At 37.7% G+C, this 23,460-nt stretch overlaps 1 protein-coding gene and 1 non-coding gene across 3 annotated transcripts; one reads left to right on the top strand and one right to left on the bottom strand.

Annotated features, from left to right (window-relative positions):
* Window positions 1-7,242: 7,242 nt before the first annotated feature.
* TRNAR-ACG (transfer RNA arginine (anticodon ACG)) lies at window positions 7,243-7,315 on the bottom strand. The gene has a single exon. It is a non-coding gene; the product is annotated as a tRNA-Arg (tRNA).
* A 7,682-nt stretch (window positions 7,316-14,997) lies between these two features.
* Window positions 14,998-17,831, top strand: LOC126782917 (indole-3-pyruvate monooxygenase YUCCA2-like). 2 transcript variants are annotated; one of them, XM_050508275.1, is made up of 4 exons: window positions 14,998-15,992; window positions 16,786-17,034; window positions 17,133-17,255; window positions 17,378-17,831. In XM_050508275.1, the coding sequence occupies exons 1-4, from the start codon at window positions 15,282-15,284 to the stop codon at window positions 17,612-17,614; spliced, it is 1,320 nt and encodes a 439-aa protein (XP_050364232.1). In that variant the 5' UTR covers window positions 14,998-15,281; the 3' UTR covers window positions 17,615-17,831. The 2 variants fall into 2 exon arrangements, with proteins under 2 accessions (XP_050364232.1, XP_050364239.1); XM_050508282.1 differs by having other exon boundaries at window positions 17,330-17,498.
* The last annotated feature ends 5,629 nt before the right edge of the window (window positions 17,832-23,460 follow it).

The following is a 23,460-nucleotide window of genomic DNA, read 5'->3' as shown; positions in this document are numbered from 1 at the left end:
TCTACACTTTTATCCAATTTGGTGGCTTCAAATGATCGAGACCCAACATATATTTAAAATGTTAATATATAAGGAGTACTTTCAATGGAACCGCGCAAAGCTCCTCTCATACGACTCCATTTATATGCTTAATCTCGCATTAAAGCTAGGCATATATTATTTTTAGACATGATTAGCAATTTAGCATCTTAATGCCATATAGATATCCAATTCGTGTCAACTCAGATAGCTTTGCTCAAATAATTTTTACGTTATGCTCCCACCTTGATATATCTGTGATAGTGTGTTATGTGATGGTATCCGGAAGGTGTATATCATTTCATATTACGTTAGAAGAAAATTAAAGCAAAAGGCAATGGAATAGCATTGGATCCTCCTACATAATTAATTAGAATCATCGTTGACATTAACTATTCTTCAAGAATTTAAGTAAGAATAAACCCGTATATATATGTTATACAATTTGTTCAATTTGATGTCCCATTCATTCTCCATTCGGTAAAAGCTCAACTATATAATAAAGACCATTACATTAGAAGTGACTCTTGCAAATTGCAAACATTCATCACTCTATTTATGATAGTAAGATTAATTAATTAATTAATTAAGCTTCAAAGTAGCAAAATGAGCATAATGCATGCATGAGCTAAACCCTAGCTAAAGCCCACAAGTTTCAATCCTGCGATCATAGCTAGGCTTCAACCTAATTAATTTGTAAAGGTACCTAACTAAAGCCTAGATATATATACGGTTCAAGCTAACATGTGTGTGTGTGTGCGTGTATATTAAATATTGTATGATGGGGAATGAGCTAACTAATATATCAAAGGGAAATTTGGCATGCATGGTGACAACTAAATTATACTGTATAAGGAAAATCAAGATACTTGCAGAAAATAATTAACATACACTATAGTTTCTATAATGAATAGAGATAATTGGATGCTTTCGATCAACCTTTCTTTAATTTAAAATACCCTATCATATGTCCGCGATTTATCAAATTGGAAGCTGTTTATATATATATATATATATATATATATATATATTAAACGTGACAAGATTCTGAAGTCTGGTTTAAAGAAACTTTTACTATTTCAGAATGTTATATACACATTTTTTCCTTAAACGTATGTGAATCGCGGGAATAAAGGGATAGAGGAAATAATGCATATGATTCTATGAAAACCAATGATGCCTCAGCTATATGATTAGATTGGTCATCCTAATCAGTAATTAACGAAAGTAATGACTTCCCAAATTGACTTTTGGAAGTGATAAATTATAAATTAACAGTTTAATAACACTAGCTAGTAGCTAGTAATAGTTTCTGGGAATTGATTAATCCATAACAGTTCCATGCACTATATAAAATTGGCATAAATGCCGATTTGCACCCTAAATTTGGCTGAAATTATAAATTTGCACCCAGAACTTACATTTGAGTCAATTTACCTCCTAAACTTAGTAAAAAAAAATTGCCGATTTACACCCCGAACTTGTATTTGAGTCAATTTACCTCCTAAATTGGTAAAAATTGCCGATTTACACTCCATCCGTTAAATTTAATTGTTTCTATCCAATTTTGCGTCACATGTCATGTACATGAGGGGTAATGTTGTCATTTTCTATTTATATTTTTCTTAAAAACAAATAAAATATTCTTTAAAATGAGGATTATTTTATTAATCAAATTATTTATTTACATATTTTTTCTACCTACTTAACCATACTTTGAATTATATATTCAATATACTCACTCATTCAAATATAGTGTGTTGTGTATAAATATATTTTTATATGTACACATTGTTGGAGGATGAACAAAACGAGAATAATAACGACGTAATAGAACATAACGTAACCGTTTATTGATTGTTAATGAGGCCAATATATAAGCATTACATAACCACAATCTCGTAGGATTCGGAGTCCTAATATATTACAGAGATGCGAATCTATCTCTAACATGAAACCTAATAAGGCTAAGACACACACAATGGTAGAATAGTAATTCTCTCGGAACACACATTTATTTTTAATTTTCAATGTATTTATTTATATTTTTTCAAATATCTTTTAACATACCATATCACATAAAATAATAAATATATAAATCAATAACATGTTTCGCAAAAACAAACATTGTAGCAAGTGTTTCTCTTAAGTAATTTTATTAATTTATTTCATTATTCAATATGAATAAAATATATAATGACAACATTACCTCTCATGTGCATGACATGTGACGCAAAATTGAATAGAAACAGTTAAATTTAACGGATGGGGTGCAAATCGGCAATTTTTACCAATTTAGAAGGTAAATTGACTCAAAAGCAAGTTCGGGGTGTAAATCGGCAATTTTTACGAAGTTTATGAGGTAAATTGACTCAAATGCAAGTTCGAGGTGTAAATCGGCAATTTTAACCAAGTTTATGAGGTAAATTGACTCAAATGCAAGTTCGGGGTGCAAATTGACAATTTCAGTCAAGTTTGGGGTGCAAATCGACATTTATGCCTATAAAATTAGTGCAATAAGAATTGGTATTGACCTATTGATTAAAACCTGTCATAGAGCTATAGATTCATGAACTTAACTAATTCATATAAAGGGTTAATTACGTAAAATATATGTGTAATAACCCGAATTTTTAGAAATTAAATGTCGAGTATTTTCAAAGTGTTAAACTTGTGAAATTAATTCAAGACGACAATTGGAGATTTGCGACATTTCGAAACGAAAACGAAAACGTTCGCGGATCGTTTAATTAGAAAACGTAACGTTACCGCAACGTATAGATCGACTTTTATTCCGTCGCTCGGTTGCGAAAACTTTCTTCACGAAAGTCGTAGAGCTCATCGATACGAGTTCGTGGACACGTCACACGTTCGAATCGGACGTCGGACGCGAAAGTTATTAACGTCGGAAGTTCGTTTCCGATTTTGGAAATAGTATAAAAGGAAGGAAAAAAGATTAAAAATCAGATTTTTCTAAAAATCAGCTCGGGTTACTGTTCACCCGAGCTTGGGTACTGTTCACCCGACCAAAAAAAAACGTCTCCGGCTGATTTCTCCACCATCCGACGTCGCCTCATGTCGTGCCACCTATCAAACTGACGGGCTCGACGCGCTCCATCTTTTGGGCTATGCCTTGCACTCCGGCGACAACCACACACGGTGTAGCAACCGCCGGAAGTTACTGTTGTGGCGGCGCCGCCTCCTCCGGCCACCATGGCTCGAGATTCTTGGGGGGTTTTGCTTGTCTCAGTCCCAGCAACATTCCCACAAAAGGAATCGATCCAAATCGAAGTGTAAGTACCCGAATCAAAATTTCAATTTCTAGGGTTTGTGAATAGTGCCGAATATATGTTCTTCGGTGTTTGGACTGTTTAGGCTCGGATTTAGAACTTTGTGTCAACTAGGAAGTTGTTGGAAATGTTGTTTAGGTTGTGGTGGTGAAATTTGGTGATGATTGGTGGCGGTCGGTGAACAGTAACGCCGCATGAATAGTGACCGTGAATAGTACCGTCGCATGAATAGTGGTCTGTAACAGTAACTGTGAATAGTAAACTGTAACAGTAATTTGAGCAGTGACATGGTAAACAGTAACTGTGAACAGTGTTTTTGGTAAAACAGTAACTGTGAACAGTGTTTTAGTAAAACAGTAACTGTGAACAATGGTTTGTAGAAAACAGTGATTAGTAACATGAACAGTTTCCCTCGAACAATGTTTTATGAACAACACTTAGCTGTGCTGAACTCGTTACCTGATATTTTAAGTATCATTTTCTAAGCATTTATCGTGCTATTAGGTGACTGACGAAACGAGTGAGGAAATTACTTTCAGGGTCGTGGAAGTTGCACGCAAGAAAGAAGGTGAGTAAAATCTCACTTATTTACGAATCTACCCTTGCGGTAATTCCAAGATTTTTGCAAGAGTTTTTAATATTGAATTACGACACGTATACAATATAGTGGATTACGTATATATCGTATAAATGGTAATAAGTACATATATATATAGTTTGCTATATTATATACTGTTATGAATTCATTGGAATTGGTCATTTCGAATGACGAGAATTAAATGTTGAGCATGTGATGTGATTTTTGTACAATATGAGGTGTGATTATTGTACGTGGTTTTAACATGAGTTTGTTAAAATGTTTTGTCTTCGGACGAGTTTTGTCTTCGGACGAGTTTTTTGTCTTCGGACGTGTTTATGAAATATGACATGTATACAATATAATGGATTATATATATATTGTATAAATGGTAAATATGTACATATATATATATAGTTTGCTATATAATATACTGTTATGATTTTATCATGATTTATGTCATTTCGATGACGGGATTTAAATATCGAGCATGTGATTTTGATTTGTACAATATGATATGAGATTATTGTACGTGATTTTAACATTGAGTTTGTTAAAATGTTGATTTGTCTTCGGACATGATTTTTGGTACAATATGATGTGAGATTATTGTACGTGATTTTAACATTGAGATTGTTAAAATGTTGATTTGTCTTCGGACATGATTTTTGGTACAATATGATGTGAGATTATTGTACGTGATTTTTAACATTGAGATTGTTAAAATGTTGATTTGTCTTCGGACGTGATTGGTACAATATGATGTGAGATTATTGTACGTGTTTGGCAAGTCGGAACCTAGCCTTTGGCCGGGCGAAAGTTACGATACAGTTAGAGCTCTAGTCTGTCTGCCTTAGTACTGCATGTGAGGTAACGGGTGGTTATCTGCTCATGGGTACTCAGATTGTTTGGATGTTGGGTAGCGGGTGGCTATCCAATATCGGCGGTGTATTACGAGAGGGGTAACAAATGTGTACCAGCGTTCTTGGTACCCGTATTATAAATGCATTTGGGTAACCAGAAGGGTTACTTAATTTCTCATGAGCGCTTCTTTTCATATTTCTTTGGGACAACCAGATGGGACGTCCATTAACTCATGAGTGCATTTATATTTGTTTCATTTGTGGATTTTCGTATATATATTAATATGCGAGTTATATTTTCATTTTACTCATACGAGCTGTAAAGCTTACCGGGTTTGTGTTTACAATCCCGGTGCACCAATTCGATGGTGTAGTGGATAACTCCGCAGGTGTGGATTAGCGAGAATTGACGGACCGCTCAGAGGACTTGAAGTTATTTATCTCCAGCTTGTGTGAGGATTTTGTGTGACTATCTTGTGAGTTTGTTGTGAGGATTACGCAATTCCATTTGTTATAATATTGAATTATAATTTGGGTTGTAATAATCGGTTTAACTGAGTTGTATTTTGAACTCAGAGATGATCCGCTGTGGCATTTTAAATGATTTCGATTCGTTGAAATTGTTTGGTGTTTAACGACTTTGAAATTTTGAGTTTTTAAGCTTGAAATTTTTGGGGTCGTTACAGTTGGTATCAGAGCTTAAGTGTGTATTTTGGCGATTATCAATATCATCCGGGAGCGATGATCCGACTGCAGGCGGGCACCCATCACATGCTCCTCGGTATTGATATGTCGTCGGGTACGCAAGAGTGTTAGGAGCCATACCTTATGGTTTGGTCCTGTAGAGAGTATTGTGACGATACTCCGATGATTTACCTTCTTCTGAAATTTCATGATTGATATTGGTTGGATCTATTTTGTCGAATTCGAGACTTCACATGTATGATTGAGTGTTAATTGTTGAATGGTGATGAATTTGGAAAAAAGGGCCGTGAACAGGGCCGAGGACGGACGAGAGGTCGCGGCCGAGGTAGGGTTGCATGCCGAGTCCGCAATATGGAGAACCTTTACCAGGAGCCTGCTCCACGGGCAGAACAGGTTGACCCTGCTGCTGTCGTTAGAGACGACGATAGTCGTATGTTAAGTTGATCAAGGACTTTAATAGTCTGTCAGCGCCGTTATTTTGTGGAGGCTTGGATCATGTGGTAGCGGACCACTAGATCGAGAACATTGGAATCTACTTTGAGATGATTGAGTACTTTGAGAAAGAGAAGAAGATGATATCAACACTCTTTTATTGTTAGTTCGGTAGAGGAGATGTTAGGATTGATTCCTACATCTATGAGAAACTCATTATGTGTCACTTCGCGTTTGGAGTGTTTCTCGAATTGGAGACAATGAAAGGCTTGTCCTATTGTGATTGGAAGTGAAGAGATCTCTGCTTATTTGATCGTGATTTCGGATCACACGTATGATGTAATCATAGGAATTGATTGGTTGATTCCGCAGTATGCGGTGATTGATTGTTTTGACATGTGGGTTCTTTCGTAGACCCAGGAAACCAGAGTTTCGTATCTTTGACTCGAGGCGGATAATGCCATGAGAGCTTGAGTCATGGCATATGTTGAGTATGTTGATCTGAAGTAGCTATCACAGACATCGTTGTGATATCAGAGTAAAGTGAGACGTTTCAGGAGATACTGTGTTATAGCCCCTATAACGAAGACGCTGTATGGATGGGACAAATGAATTCAAAGACTTAATGACTGGTGCGATCAGCTTATAGAGGCTGCAATACTCTCTGAGTTTGACATGCGATCCAGATACTGGAATGCTAACAAGTTTGAGTATATAGTTTCCTATCAGGGAAGAGAACTATCAAGGAGTCTTGATAGAGAGCGTTGACCCTATATTGAGGGATATTCAGTGTTTAAATGTTAAGGACTAGATTTGAGTTATGCAACTAATCTAAGTTGAAGCCTAACAAGGTTGAGATATTTTGTTCAGGTAAGAGATGTGTAGACCATAGGTTGGAGGTGGTTAACGAAAATTTTCGTGACTAGCATCTCTAACGCTATTGGTAACAGAGTGGTAGGGCGTATGATACGTCCATAAAGTGGTAATACAATTATTGAATTGAGATTCACATTTTGTCGACGTGACATTCTAAACTTGTTTTGGTTCGGCTATAGACAATTGATGTTACGCACTGTTCTTGGCTGAGCAAGAAATATAAGGTGATGGAGAAATCTCAATGTGGCGATATGAATTAATTATTTGCTAGATGAACATTTAAATGAGAACACTGGTCTTTCAGGATTTAATTATTTTGGTGTTGGGGATTGGAACTTCACAATGCCTCAGGTCCAAATGAGACGCAATGGCGGTGAAGTAACTCTATTGAAGGTAAGGTATGAGATGACCTTAGCTTAGTGGTGTTTTAACGAATTGGTCGTGACAAGTACCTTCTAACTGGTAAAGAAATTAAAACGGTCGACTCCGCTGGGGATCGAACCCAGAATCTCTGGTTTCGTAGACCAGCGCCTTATCCATTGGGCCACGGAGTCGTTGTCTTGGGTTAGTTTTGAGGAGATGGTGGACCTAATATCGGGTTCTGTTGAAGTAATTACTAAACTTATTAGTACTACAACGGTGGGAGGAACCAATATCTTAGATGATGCACTGGGGCATTTGTGTGGGACCGTATGTCATGCATTTGAGGCATGTATGAACCAGGGGGTAAAGTATATATCGGTTGTGGTCGTGTTGGATTTTGCGCTGTAAAGTTCACCTAATTTTTCATGTTCCACCGTTGGAAGATAAATACATTCTTTGTTTGAACCCCAAATTGTGGCATACCACTCATGGAAGCAGGAAGCTGTAATTAATTTTCGACGGTAAGTTTTGGTGAGTGTGATGGGATGCGTGATGCGTCACTCTTGTGGTGGCAGTAGAGGTTCTCTACTGCCTTGTGTGTATATTAGTCGATTCTTTGGTGAATTGTTTGAGAGTAATTCTTAATCCAAGGTGGTGTTCTGTGGTGGTTGTGAACTCAATGAGTTAAGATTTGTTTATCGTGTTACCAATACAAATATGGTACTTGAGTAGGTATCACGCACGACAACTTTTTATGGTTATAATAAGATGATCATGAAAGGGGATTATTTTGTTGATTGGAATGAATGGTAGGTTCGTTATTCTAACGATGATTTGTGGTGAAGTCATGAAGGTATTGTCGTGATAAAGCACGTTTATTTGAAAACTACTATGTGTGATGTAAGTAGTAGGCATGTGTTAATCATTGATTTGACTCATGTTAGATGTTGGGTTCCACTATCGATGGTCGAGTTCCATTACAAGCATACTCACTTGGGTGGCTTACATGTGGCTATTAATGTTAGAACATGTGACAGATTATCTGTTTGGAAGAAGTTTGAGGTATGTGGTGTTTGAAAACTCTAATGGTCCGAGAGACTTGGAAATGTTGGTTTCTAAGACTTGAAAGCGACACAGGGTAAAGAGAGATTATATAGTGTTGATGTGGTAGACCACTCAACCTCGAAATCTCATTCTTAATAGCGTAGTAAGATCTGTCAGAGAAGAGAAGTCACCTGTAAGATTCGTTGAACAAGTTGGTGACATTCAAGACGACGATGTCTAACATGTCTCCTAATGCCCTACCGTGCAATATGTACATTTGAACTTAGCCTGCCCTTAAGAGAAGACTATTAGATGGCGCCGTGTGACCATCTAGTTGAAGGGCGCACCTATAGTGGGGTGGTGAGAGTGGACAAGAAGAGAAGTTGACATCGAGGGTACGCTGGACTCTGCGGGAGCAAGGTCATCTAGCAGGTTCAGGTGCATAGGGTATGCTATGTGCCTACGCTAAAGTTGTACATATGCACTCAATGTGTGTTATATAAGTAAATGCAGTTATGACTTATTGGAATTTGGTTGAATAGTGAAGTTCGTTCTAAATTCGCCTTATACCTTAAAGGTCTTGTGTTGCAGAACATCTTGTTTTTCCCATTTGATTAGGGATATTCGAGTCGTGGTTTTCCTGGATGGGTGTTATCATGCTCATTGTTAGAATTCTTTGCAGACCTAGTGAAGTTATATAACACCATAATAGAAGAAAACTGAGCTCTGATCGCCTCGTGGAGGCATCATAGAGAGGAAAATTATTGGGGAAGGAATTGTGGAGTCACCATGTTGAGGGCTGGGTACCCTCAGCTGTTGTTGAGTATGGTGTATGAATTTCGGGACGAAATTCCTTTAAGGGGGGTAGAATGTAATAACCCACATTTTTAGAAACTAAATGTCGAGTATTTTCAAAGTGTTAAACTTGTGAAATTAATTCAAGACGACAATTGGAGGTTTGCGACATTTCGAAACGAAAACGAAAACGTTCGCGGATCGTTTAATTAGAAAACGTAACGTTACCACAACGTATAGATCGACTTTTATTCCGTCGCTCGGTTGCGAAAACTTTCTTCACGAAAGTCGTAGAGCTCATCGATACGAGTTCGTGGACACGTCACGCGTTCGAATCGGACGTCGGACGCGAACGTTATTAACGTCGGAAGTTCGTTTTCGATTTTGGAAATAGTATAAAAGGAAGGAAAAGAGATTAAAAATCAGATTTTTCTAAAAATCAGCTCGGGTTACTGTTCACCTGAGCTCGGGTACTGTTCACCCGACCAAAAAAAAACTTCTCCGGCCGATTTCTCCACCATCCGACGTCGCCTCGTGTCGTGCCACCTATCAAACTGACGGGCTCGACGCGCTCCATCTTTTGGGCTATGCCTTGCACTCCGGCGACAACCACACACGGTGTAGCAACCGCCGGAAGTTACTGTTGTGGCGGCGCCGCCTCCTCCGGCCACCATGGCTCGAGATTCTTGGGGGGTTTAGCTTGTCTCAGTCCCAGCAACATTCCCACAAAAGGAATCGATCCAAATCGAAGTGTAAGTACCCGAATCAAAATTTCAATTTTCTAGGGTTTGTGAATAGTGCCGAATATATGTTCTTCGGTGTTTGGACTGTTTAGGCTCGGATTTAGAACTTTGTGTCAACTAGGAAGTTGTTGGAAATGTTGTTTAGGTTGTGGTGGTGAAATTTGGTGATGATTGGTGGCGGTCGGTGAACAGTAACGCCACATGAATAGTGACTATGAATAGTACCGGTGAATAGTACCGTCGCATGAATAGTGGTCTCTAACAGTAACTGTGAATAGTAAACTGTAACAGTAATTTGAGCAGTGACATGGTAAACAGTACTATGAACAGTGTTTTGGTAAAACAGTAACTGTGAACAGTGTTTTGGTAAAACAGTAACTGTGAACAGTGGTTTGTAGAAAACAGTGATTAGTAACATGAACAGTGTTCCCTCGAACAATGTTTTATGAACAACACTTAGCTGTGCTGAACTCGTTACCTAATATTTTAAGTATCATTTTCTAAGCATTTATCGTGCTATTAGGTGACTGACGAAACGAGTGAGGAAATTACTTTCAGGGTCGTGGAAGTTGCACGCAGGAAAGAAGGTGAGTAAAATCTCACTTATTTACGAATCTACCCTTGCGGTAATTCCAAGATTTTTGCAAGAGTTTTTAATATTGAATTACGACACGTATACAATATAGTGGATTACGTATATATCGTATAAATGGTAATAAGTACATATATATATAGTTTGCTATATTATATACTGTTATGAATTCATTGGAATTGGTCATTTCGAATGACGAGAATTAAATGTTGAGCATGTGATGTGATTTTTGTACAATATGAGGTGTGATTATTGTACGTGGTTTTAACATGAGTTTGTTAAAATGTTTTGTCTTCGGACGAGTTTTGTCTTCGGACGAGTTTTTGTCTTCGGACGTGTTTATGAAATATGACATGTATACAATATAATGGATTATATATATATTGTATAAATGGTAAATATGTACATATATATATATAGTTTGCTATATAATATACTGTTATGATTTTATCATGATTTATGTCATTTCGATGACGGGATTTAAATATCGAGCATGTGATTTTGATTTGTACAATATGATATGAGATTATTGTACGTGATTTTAACATTGAGTTTGTTAAAATGTTGATTTGTCTTCGGACATGATTTTTGGTACAATATGATGTGAGATTATTGTACGTGATTTTAACATTGAGATTGTTAAAATGTTGATTTGTCTTCGGACATGATTTTTGGTACAATATGATGTGAGATTATTGTACGTGATTTTTAACATTGAGATTGTTAAAATGTTGATTTGTCTTCGGACGTGATTGGTACAATATGATGTGAGATTATTGTACGTGTTTGGCAAGTCGGAACCTAGCCTTTGGCCGGGCGAAAGTTACGATACAGTTAGAGCTCTAGTCTGTCTGCCTTAGTACTGCATGTGAGGTAACGGGTGGTTATCTGCTCATGGGTACTCAGATTGTTTGGATGTTGGGTAGCGGGTGGCTATCCAATATCGGCGGTGTATTACGAGAGGGGTAACAGATGTGTACCAGCGTTCTTGGTTCCCGTATTATAAATGCATTTGGGTAACCAGAATGGTTACTTAATTTCTCATGAGCGCTTCTTTTCATATTTCTTTGGGACAACCAGATGGGACGTCCATTAACTCATGAGTGCATTTATATTTGTTTCATTTGTGGATTTTCGTATATATATTAATATGCGAGTTATATTTTCATTTTACTCATACGAGCTGTAAAGCTTACCGGGTTTTTGTTTACAATCCCGGTGCACCAATTCGATGGTGTAGTGGATAACTCCGCAGGTGTGGATTAGCGAGAATTGACGGACCGCTCAGAGGACTTGAAGTTATTTATCTCCAGCTTGTGTGAGGATTTTGTGTGACTATCTTGTGAGTTTGTTGTGAGGATTACGCAATTCCATTTGTTATAATATTGAATTATAATTTGGGTTGTAATAATCGGTTTAACTGAGTTGTATTTTGAACTCAGAGATGATCCGCTGTGGCATTTTAAATGATTTCGATTCGTTGAAATTGTTTGGTGTTTAACGACTTTGAAATTTTGAGTTTTTAAGCTTGAAATTTTTAGGGTTGTTACAATATGCCGCTACACTAGAACGACTAGAATCAATGTGTACGGATTCAGATGCTGTATTGTCCTCATATTCCTCATGAAGTGAACGGTGAACAAGTGTGAGGTTCAGTGATGACTGATGATGATGGCCACGAATGATGGTCCGAAATTAAATTACTGGTTGCTTCTTTTGAGTTCTTCATGAGACTGATGGAATTAGATCATGAGTGTACTAATTCGCTCGAGATGAGATTGAGATTGACAAAATGATGTTCTCCATGCATGAAACCCTCAAAGATTTGGCATTTCACTGCGAAGTAGTACTTGTTCGGGTATATAAAAGTTGACTCGGTGACATTCCATTTCTGAGTCGTTGAAATTGAGACATCGAATCACATGCACGATAACATCAATCACATTAGAACTATGTCATTTATGTTAAAACAATGACGAGAAGTGGCATATGGACCAAATATATCGATACTATCTCAACTTAGTCACTTTATAGGTGTTGAGTTTTAATCACAAAATGTATCGGTACAATTGAGTATTATCCACCCATTTATAAAGTTTATTTTATTTGTTACTTCTTAGATGTGATATATCCCATGTGTTGGAAAAAATACATGCAACCTAATTTTTAGGTATGCATGTGACAGATTAACATCCCACATACTATGATGAAATAAACCAATGTCTAGTAACCAACGACACTTGGTGGCCATCCAATCGGAAACTCTCCGATGACATGATAATTGCACCCAACTCGGGCTTATGACAAAGTGGCATCAAACTCGGGCTTACGACAGATTGGAAGCGCAACTGGATAGAGACTCACTCTGATACCATGTTAAACAACGACAAAACGTGGCCCGTGGACAAAGTGTACCAATATTGTCCTAAATTAGCCACCTCACATGTGTTAGGTTTTAATCGCAAAAGACCTCGGTACAATTGAGTATTATCTACATACTTATAAGCTTTATTTTATTTGTCACTTCTTATGTTACAATTGTGAGATATCTCATTTCCAACAATTTCTACTAGTAATGACATACTTATAATGTTAAAGATTATATGCACGATAATGTCATTGTTGTCCTACTGTGAAAATGAGATCAGATTTGGATTTAATGTTTAATTAAGATTATACTTATCAACGGCATCCTCATTGTGCCTCACTGATAAATTAATTGGATCAAATTCCTGACGAAAATATAAATAATTTTAATAAGATTAGGGTAACATGTACAATAGCTATCAAATGTAATTGCTCTAAAGAAAATATAAACTACCGTACGAAAAGATTAATTGCCAGTATATGTTACATTGTCTTTATCAACTGGTTTTGCAATAGCCAATAGATTTGCGATGGGTGTTTTGAACTCCTGATCATGTCCTAACCGTGGGGAGAGCATTTGCTACTTTTCCGTCTTTTCGTACTTAGATCGTGAAAATTACAATCACCAAGAAACTGAGAAAGAAAAAGAGTGGAAGCTAAACTTGGTGTTCGCACAGCAAAGCATATTCAAGGGATCGAGAGGAATCTGGACGGGGAGGGAGGAAGATTCCATATATATAGACACACACACACACCATGAGCTATGCTGTTTAATATGGTCAGTTGATGAGGGAAAACAAACAATAGCTTTAAAAAAGAGATTCTTCAAAAGCCATGGAGAACGAGTGATCCGATCCCTATTGTGGTCATTGCATGCAATTGTGACAAGGCAATCACAACTTCAAACTTGAAATAGCCTGCTTTCATTCTCACTCGTCCTCCCACAAAGAAATCTCTCCCGGCCCCAATTACTGAAGTTAGTTAATTTGTAAATCGGCGAGTCCTCAATATGCTTCTTTTCCCTTTTGCATAAGGAAATAGACTCTATCATAACAATTTAGGAAGTTATTGTAAAGAAAAAGAAAGACTAAAAGATAGGTTATGTCGAACACCAACTATATATGTGAAGTTGAAATTTTTAGAGATTACACTAATCTAATGCAGGCATGCATATATTCTTGAATTAACAAAAAAAAAGGCACGCGTGTATATATGCATAATAGATTAATGCAGTCAATTTCTAGAATATATGCAGTCATGTCTGAAAATGTATAAGAAAAATGATACATACTGTGAGATTAATTACATATGTATCTGATTCTCGTTCTAATTAATGGATGATATTTCTCGACTCAATTCAATATTTTCGTGTGGTCATAACTAGCTACCCGATCAGTTGTCCCTCACTCTCTACTTAATTTCTCCATCATGAACCATCTCAATCTCTAAGGTATGAGAGGGTCAAAAGAGGCTTCACAAATATATATTGCATCTAATAAAGCTAGCAGTATTAGACGGCTAGGTGGAAATATCGATCATTCGGGTCAATATGATTTCCTTAAAAGAAAAGGAAAATTCCCTTCAGCATAGCATATGTGGTCCATCAAGCCTTGCACCAATCTCCAAACCACACTTAGTCACTTAAAATATCCACCCATCTCGAAACTATTGGTTGACCATGCATGTATGGTTCATAACTGTATATGTTTGCTCTCTCTCTCTCTCTCTGTGGAGAAGGGTGTTTTTGAAAGGAGAAGAAGTTGGGTGTTGGTTAACGGTAGTTATTATGTCTTATAAATGTCCACTGTGCCCAGCAGGCTAGTATATATAGGTGTGTATTGGACCCCAAGTCAATCCTGTCTATGAATTCTTACTTGGAACCGTCTGTCAAGCGCCTATTCTCCGAGAGCCTAGAGGCTTTTTTATAGACGGCATCTGACGGTATTGACGATGGCCTGGTGCCTCTGCAACTCGACGACGGGAAGCGTAGGGAAGCAGATGTCGAGGACGACGACCTTGGCGGTATCCATGATGATGGTGGCCATGTACCTGGGTCCTGCTTGTTCCATCCCAAACGGACCAAGGGGGTGTCGGGCTCGGAGCTCTCGTAGATGATGGTGGAGTGCTCCTTGTCACGGAGGTCCAACACTCTGACGGAGCCGTCGGTGGATTGCCAACGCCCTCATCAACCTCGACGACTCCACCAACGCTCTCCCTCCACCGACGAGGCTCGCTGCATTGCCGGCACCTCCGCTTTTTTTAACAGTTGAGTTTGACGGAGATCAGTGACACCATTATTGTGACCCTATAGCCATTTGACACGTCAGCTCGGCTCTCGGAGTTCAGACGCTTACCAGAACATACCTTCTTACTTCCTCATTTTACTACCTTTGTTAGCAAAACTCATCTCGCTAACTCCTTCGCCCTCCAAAACTCTTTGCCTCTTCTTCATTTGAATCAGAACAAAAAACTACCATACCCTCTTTACACTCGGCCATCTCATTATCATTTTATTCACTCACAGTCTCTACCCGGCCAAAACCCGAGCTAAACCCTGAATCCCTGTTGAGCAGCGATTAATCTCACTCCGCCGCACTGCTCGGTGTTCGATCATATATGGACTTTCTGAAGGAGCTGGAAGGAAAACGAGTACATGATCCTTTGATTCATTTCCAATCCAAAACAGACATGGCAGATGCCAAAACGACAAGGCGTATATGGGTTCCCGGACCGGTGATAGTGGGAGCAGGACCTTCCGGCCTAGCCGCCGCAGCTTGTCTGAAGGAAAAAGGTATTCCGAGCTTAATCCTCGAAAGGGCCAACTGCATAGCTTCGTTATGGCAGCTGAAGACTTACGACCGTCTCCGTCTTCATCTCCCAAAACAGTTCTGCGAGCTCATTCTCATGCCATTCCCTGCAGATTTCCCAACCTACCCGACCAAACAGCAGTTCCTTGGTTACTTAAAGGCTTACGCAGAGCGTTTTGATCTAAAGCCGGCTTTCAACACGACGGTGGTGAGTGCCAAGTACGACAGTCACTCCGGTCTTTGGCTGGTTAAGACTTTGGGGTTGAAAACAGAGGAGGAGATTGAGTACGTTTGTCAGTGGCTGATAGTCGCCACCGGAGAAAATGCCGAGGAGGTTGTGCCGGAGTTTGAAGGAGCCAGTGACTTTGGTGGGACCATTGTTCATACGAGCTCTTACAAGAGCGGCGAGCTGTTCCAGGGAAAGAAGGTTTTAGTTGTTGGATGTGGGAATTCAGGCATGGAGGTTTGCTTGGATCTCTGCAACTATAATGCAAAGCCCTCACTTGTGGTTAAAGATTCGGTGAGCACACTACTCGACTTAAATTTAGGTTGTCTTTTCACTCGTTTGTGTCAAGTGTACAATTTTCTGGGTCGAGTTCTTCCTCATATTCATCATACTTGATCTGCTCACGTACATAAGTTACATTCTATCACTGGTACACTGTATACTGAATAGTTGAAATAGATTTGACAATGAAAAATTTAAGAGTGTCCACCAAGCTAGATGATTAGACTCAAACCTAGTCTAATACCATATTTAAGTTTCTTTGCTTTTCTACAGCAACAAAATCTTTTACTTGATTTAGACATAGACCACACTTTTTTATGAAAAGAGGTAATTGCTAAAATTAAATAAGCTAATTAAGACACCTCCACACCTAAAAAGTTTCTTCTTGCTTTGAGCATAAAATCAGTATATATAATTAATTTTGGCATGCATGTTGTTGTTGACCTAATTTACTAGCTTGCTCAGACCAAGTTAGTGTGCTAGTATGTATTTATAATGAAGGAGTCTCTGTCTCTCTTTGGCTACTTTCTTGGATTTCGTTTGCATGCGCAAGATCTATGGGTCATTTCAGAAACGAAACAGAGAGAAAATCTTAAATCCTAGCTATACATATATATATGCTATTTGCAAGGAACCCAGTCAGTACATCAGACTAACTAATTAAAGAAGACAGAAAACTCAACTCAGAACAAAGCATGACCTCGACTGAGCTCAACTTTGTATATTATTACTCCTTTCTTTTTTTGTTTCTTTAATGCTTTTGGAAAATAGGAACTTTCTTTAATTTTCCTTGGTGTTTTTGCAGGTGCACATTTTGCCGCAAGAGATACTGGGAATATCGACTTTTGGGCTGTCGATGTGGTTGCTCAAGTGGTTTCCCATGCGCCTTGTGGATCGCTTCTTGCTTCTCGTCTCACGCTTTCTGCTTGGCGACACAACTCGCTTTGGAATCAACCGTCCTCAGCGTGGCCCTCTCGAGCTCAAGTCCGTCTCCGGCAAGACACCTGTGCTCGATGTTGGAACCGTCGCTAAGATCCGAAGTGGTGATATCAAGGTCAGGCCACGAACTCTATTAGAACGATATTATCTCATTAGTGTTGGCTAATGCATGTGGTTAGTCACACTACTAGTCAAATTCTCAATTCTTAATAGGTGCGCAAGGCGATAAAGCAAGTAAAACATCAATCCGTGGAGTTCGTAGACGGAAAAGTGGAGAGTTTCGACGCCATAATTTTGGCAACAGGTTACAGAAGTAATGTGATGTCATGGTTGAAGGTAGACAATATACGATAACATGCTTTGTTTAATTAAGTACCTAATTAAGCTGTGGAGTTACTGATATCTTTTAGGGTTTTGATGAGAACTCTTATCGTAGGTTTTAATATCTTCATTATCAGGAAACGAGCATGTTTAATAAAAAAGATGGATTGCCGCGGAAGGCATTTCCAAACGGATGGAAAGGGGAGAGCGGGTTGTATTCTGTGGGGTTTACACAGCGTGGGTTGCTAGGGGCTTCTCTGGATGCAAAGAGAATTGCAGAAGACATCGAGTATCGCTGGAAAGCAGAGAAGGCCACCCACATCATGCCCCGCTTGGTCACTTGTGCTTGTGCTTGTCCACTAGCACAACCCTAGCTCGCTCGTCCTTCAAAGAATGTAGATTAAAGAACTATATTAATCAAGGTCCCTTTAAAGTGCAAGAGGAACAAACAAAAGAAGAATAAAAGTTGTGGGACATTTCTAATCATGCAAGTGAAGTACTTAGGGAGGTCGGATTTAGAAAAGTTTAGTTTTTGGGAGGGAGGGGTAATTTGGGTGTATCTTCACTATCTTGTATATTGTTACTTTTTTAGCTAGCTAGCTAGGATCGATGAACATATTAGCTTGGGGGTGTTAAGATTTGGTTACTTTTGTATCTGGTTTAAAACGGTGGTGTATGAAATGTAAATTATATATCTGCATTTTGTTTGGAATTGTGATGTCCTGGTGTATTATAGAAATTATGATCTATATTTCACCAATGTTTTGACCCACGGCATCAGTATGGTGAGGTGATCATCATACTGTTTAAGTTGTTTATGATCAGACGAGATATTTATTCAGAATAACCATGCAAAACAAAGGATATATACAGTATTTCATGGAGAACATTCAACTGCTGATTGCTGATGGAGTAAGACCTAGGGACCATGCATTCTGCATCTGATTCCGGGGCCAGGAAATCAGAAAGTAAAAACGTACGTGATTCAAAAAATAAAAGAGAAACTAAAGCCCTTTACGCAAAAGAAAAGTTCGCATATATATAGAAACGAAGAGGATCGATTAAGTGGCCATTATCAGGTTCTCATCGATCTATCTGTATCGATCTGGGGAGATTAGGTTTGATGATCCAAACTGATGCATTAACTATTATCCTTATTGTCTTATTAGGACTCATCGAAGCTAGCCTCCCTTTATATCCTCATCGACCGATCAATTACTCGGACCACCATTTATTTTCTTTCTAGTTCTTCATCATCTTCATGAACATACATCCACCACAACTTGACCGATTGTCAACAGTTGTGGGTCGACTAATATTTATGACAATTATTGGGTGATCGATATCAGAAGTTCTGTGTCATGCCTGAATGTTGAAAATTAATTATGTAGATGAGCAACAATGCTGAATATCGATAAATTTCGTAATGATCGTGAATGATTCTAAATTATTATCGTTTGTGTACACGATTGACAAGCCCATTTTACTAATTTCTTCATTGTTTCTTACTTTCTTATAAGCGGCAGAACCATCTTCTTCGGATATCAATATATTTGAACACCAATCTTTCTTACTTTTACAAGAAATACGAATCCTTCAATCAGAAAAAAGAACACAAAATAACATTACTTCATATAATTGATCCAGCGTGATTTTTTTAGCATATTTGTCACGCGTAATGATAGAAAATTCTCTGAAATGAGAATCGAAGTAAATATTCCGTACGTATAGTTTCACTTGTGGCTAACGATTAGAAAACTCTTCATGCTCGTAAATAAGTTAATTTTGTTGCAATAGCGGATATATTGAAGGTTCAAAAAAGTACGCAGTTAATATTTTTACATGATCGATATATAGCTAATTAGCATGCATGAACATTAAAGTGAATATTTAGGAGAAAACTGATGTGTAGCATTGTAATATCATATATACATGTATTTGACAATGACAAGCAGAATATTGGTAGAATGATCGAGGCCGGGTACGTATTAGTTAGCTAGGGTATAAAGATTTGTTGTTGGCGGGTATTATTCCGACCGATTGGAATTGATGAAACAGAAGCAACAAATATATACAAAACCGAATCTTCATCAGCTAGCTTCACGCATGAGTGAGTGCCAGTGCCCCTTGGAGAGAGAAAGAGACAGAGAGAGACAGAGATCACATCTTAGGAAGAGGCTAGGGTAAAATCCCAATCATTCAGGACCATCAGTATGCCCTACTAATTATTTATTGCCTGGCGGCTATGGCCCATGACATCCCATAATGCCAAATCTTAAGTCGACCCACTGATTAAGTACTTCGATCTCCTACTTTTGCTGCCGACTATTTTCCCATCGAGTTCGATCATGTTTGAATGTCTGATCATTTCATCTAACATATCTAAGTTTCATTCAATGAAACATGAGTGATCCATTAAGGTAATAAAAGTTATTTATAAATCAAGTAAACTCGATAACTCTGTCCTCTAAACTCTAAGTTTGATGGATGAACTCGATAGTAGTCGCATGACTCGCATCATATGAACTCTTGTTATGCTTAGCGTGGTTGATCGATCGATGACAAGTCAGTTTTCCAATAATTCAAGAACAACTGATCGATCGAAAGTCTGGCAGCTCTAGCTGGAGCTGCGAGACGAGCTAGCTCAACCACCTTGGGTACGTACTTGGCTACTTGCCTTCAAAATTAGGACATGGAAAATGGTCCAGATAACACGTGATATCCAGGCGTACACTATATGGGGTAGCTCTCCAGGCACAGCTTTCCCTCAGACCTCAGTGTACCTACACATGCTGCACATGCTGCCTCAGCTCCATCTCTTCCAAAGACTACTTAGAACTATCTATTCCATCCATTCCATCTACTTATTTGTGCTCTCAATCATCTCTTCAATTTACTGTGTAGTTCTAATTTATGATTCGTGGTCCAATTATATTTATTATACAAACTGTCTGATTGAGTGTTCCAAATTTATGCAGGACCATATTTCCCATCTCATTAGTTAAACCACATCTCCGTCACCAAATTTATTAGCTATCGAACGTATGATCTCAGGAATATTTACTTCCATGCTAATTGAAATCCTAAGAAAATAAGAAACGTAATTTTTGTGAATCTGTGAGTTTGGGAAAGAGGGAGTAAGCACGTAATTACGTAGAGTGAAAAGGGCAAGACATGCAGCCGCAGAGAGGGCGTGAGAGTGAGTAGGAAGTAGGAACAAAGACGAGTCGTCAGAGGCATGAGTACTGATCGAAGACTAGTACTGCACATTACTTTTTTTTTGTTGAGAAACTACTCCACATTACTTTGGACACGTAGATTTATATATTCCGTCTCCATCTTATACCTTATTCTCGAACTACCTAGCTAGCTCTTTCCTTCGAGCATTATAATATGGACCACCACAAGTTCGATCGCAAACTTCAACTTGTCTTGCTCAATCATATTTTCATCTCTACACATGTTAGGATATGAGATATTCCCAAAGCAGGAGATCGATCAAGAATTGTAGTAATACTAACCTTAGCTAGTAGCCTACTCATCAATACTTTCCTTCTAAGCATATTGCTATCAGACCAATGTCAAGTTATCGCTAGACCAATTATGTATTTAAGCGACATATTTGTTGTGTCGTTTGATTGAATTCAAATATGTCACTTAGTAGCCTGTTGTTATTATGACCATGCCATTAGCCAACATATATATATGCATCGCTTAAGGTAATATCAGGCGACATATGTGAAAAAAGTTTTGTGTCTCCTAATAGCCCTAACAACGACAGGCTACTAGGCGACATATGTGGATTTTAACATGAGGTGACATAAGGTTATAGGTTGCCTGAAGCTCTTTTATGGTTGGTTAAGAAGTCCTTTAGCAACATATAAACGTCACTTTGATGAGTTACAGACGACCAATATTTTTCGTGGTTGTGCATTTTAGACGATAAATAAGTGTTGTTGAGTTGTAGATAAATGTAATATATATCGTTGTAGTGCAACCATAGCGACATATAATGTCCTTGTAACTCGTTTTTTATTTATGTATATGTCGTGTGACTATTGATATGGCAACATATAACATTTGATTTCTGTTCATATATTTGTCATTGTTGTCTCTTTTAGACATCATATAATTTTAGTTTGTATTGTTGCTTTGGCATTTAGATCACACATTTGTGTTTTTTGAGTAACATAAAGATGACATCTATTGTAAAGATTTATACTGCTTTTATCTAGGTGAAAATAACATATATATGTCATTTTTGTCTTCCCAAAAGTACATATTCTAAACTGAATATATATATATATATACAGTCTCTATCCAGAGTGAACTTTCACTATTAAATTACAGAGTGAAGTTCTAATTTTGGCACACTTTTCGGTCAAATTTTTCACCATAAGTGATTCAATATTTAGGTATGCTATTCAAGATCATCTCTACAAAATTTCATCCAATTTAACAATGGTTTGAGCTTTCAAAATCGAGATTTACATGAACGGTTCACGTTGAACAGCTTTAATTCGTTCATTAATTTAATCTAATTTCAATACCTTAGGAATGTCCGAATTGGATTAAATTTTGTAGAGATGATCTTGAATAGCATACCTAAATATTGAATCACTTATGGTGAAAAAATTTGACCGAAAAATGTGCAAAAATTAGAATTTCATTCTGTAATTTCAGAGTGAATTTCACTTTGGATAAGGACTATATATATATGCTAACCTGCAAAATAGAAGCTACCCAATTTTAAAACTATTTTATGTACAACAATAAATCAGAATTTAGAAAAGGAACAGATACAATCATAACAAATTGAATTAGCATTAATCGGCTTTGACAAAACCATAAAAGGTACTCTAACAAGTTCTAAAGCATTAAGCGCATAATGTCCTTTTGATGTGAAAATTTTGTCCAACAGTTTAGGAACAATTAAAGTTCAAACCAAAAGAGAACATACAACATTCAATTTAGGCAATCAGACACAAAATTTAGCTTCTGCAGTGGTTAAGGCTTTAATGTCAGAACTCGCGCTTTATATGAGGGAGTGCAGGGGCAATTGCGCAATTCCATTTACCCTGCAGTTGTAAGATATATTCTCTTCAATTTCTTGATCATTATAGTCTGATGTAGTGATGTCAAGATTACACAATCTTCATAGAAAAATGGCCAAAGGGCCATTTCCACTGCCAATAAATAAATCTACTTTGGTAGAATTAACTAACCAAGCAAGGAAACTAAAAAGTTATCTGAAGCAGTTTGAATAGTTATGTAGTACAATATGAATAAAGAACACTGGGTGGAATAGCAAAAGAGTTTTTTTCACCATCAGTCCCTTAATTCTGGTGTACCTACCAATGTGATACCTCAACTCTTAATCGTACCAATGTGATACCCAGACTTTAGTATTGCTATCATTGAAGTACTTCCGTCAGTTTTTTTCAACTTCTCCGTCATATTGGTGACGTGGCAAGTACGTGAGGCCCACAAATAGGGTTAAAAGACAAAATTAACTCAATCTGAGAGGAGCAATGTTTTTTCCGCCCTTTACCTTGAGAAAGACACCCAACAATTCCAATTTTGGCGCCAATTTTCCCTCCCTACTCCTTAATTTGTGTCTCTTATCTAAACTAAAGAACTACCGCCAACCAGTCGACCACAATCTGATAAAACCTAGATCAATCTCATTTTCTATTTTTACCCTAGCACTTGTTAAACTAACAGAATAAATATAGAAATTTATATGGAACATCTCATTTCCACAATCTCATAAGAATATAGAAACACATAACTTAACGAAATTCAAATACATGTTTAAGTACCATTAGTTGCCACCTTTTATGTTGATCTGCCATGATTTTTGCTTGTAATAACTAATGGTACTTAAACATGTATTTGAATTTCGTTAAGTTATGCGTTTCTATATTCTTATGAGATTGTGGAAATGAGATGTTCCATATAAATTTCTATATTTATTCTGTTAGTTTAACAAGTGCTAGGGTAAAAAGAGAAAATGAGATTGATCTAGGTTTTATCAGATTGTGGTCGACTGGTTGGCGGTAGTTATTTAGTTTAGATAAGAGACACAAATTAAGGAGTAGGGAGGGAAAAGTGGCGCTAAAATTGAAATTTTTGGGTGTCTTTCTCAAGGTAAAGGGCGGGAAAAACATTGCTCCTCTCATATGGGGCTAATTTTTGTCTTTTAACCCTCTTTGTGGGC

This window comes from Argentina anserina, chromosome 1 (genome assembly GCF_933775445.1).
Source record: "Argentina anserina chromosome 1, drPotAnse1.1, whole genome shotgun sequence".
Lineage (NCBI taxonomy): Eukaryota > Viridiplantae > Streptophyta > Magnoliopsida > Rosales > Rosaceae > Argentina > Argentina anserina.
Note: the sequence above shows the minus strand (reverse complement) of the source record. Positions and strands in the feature narration are given on the sequence as shown.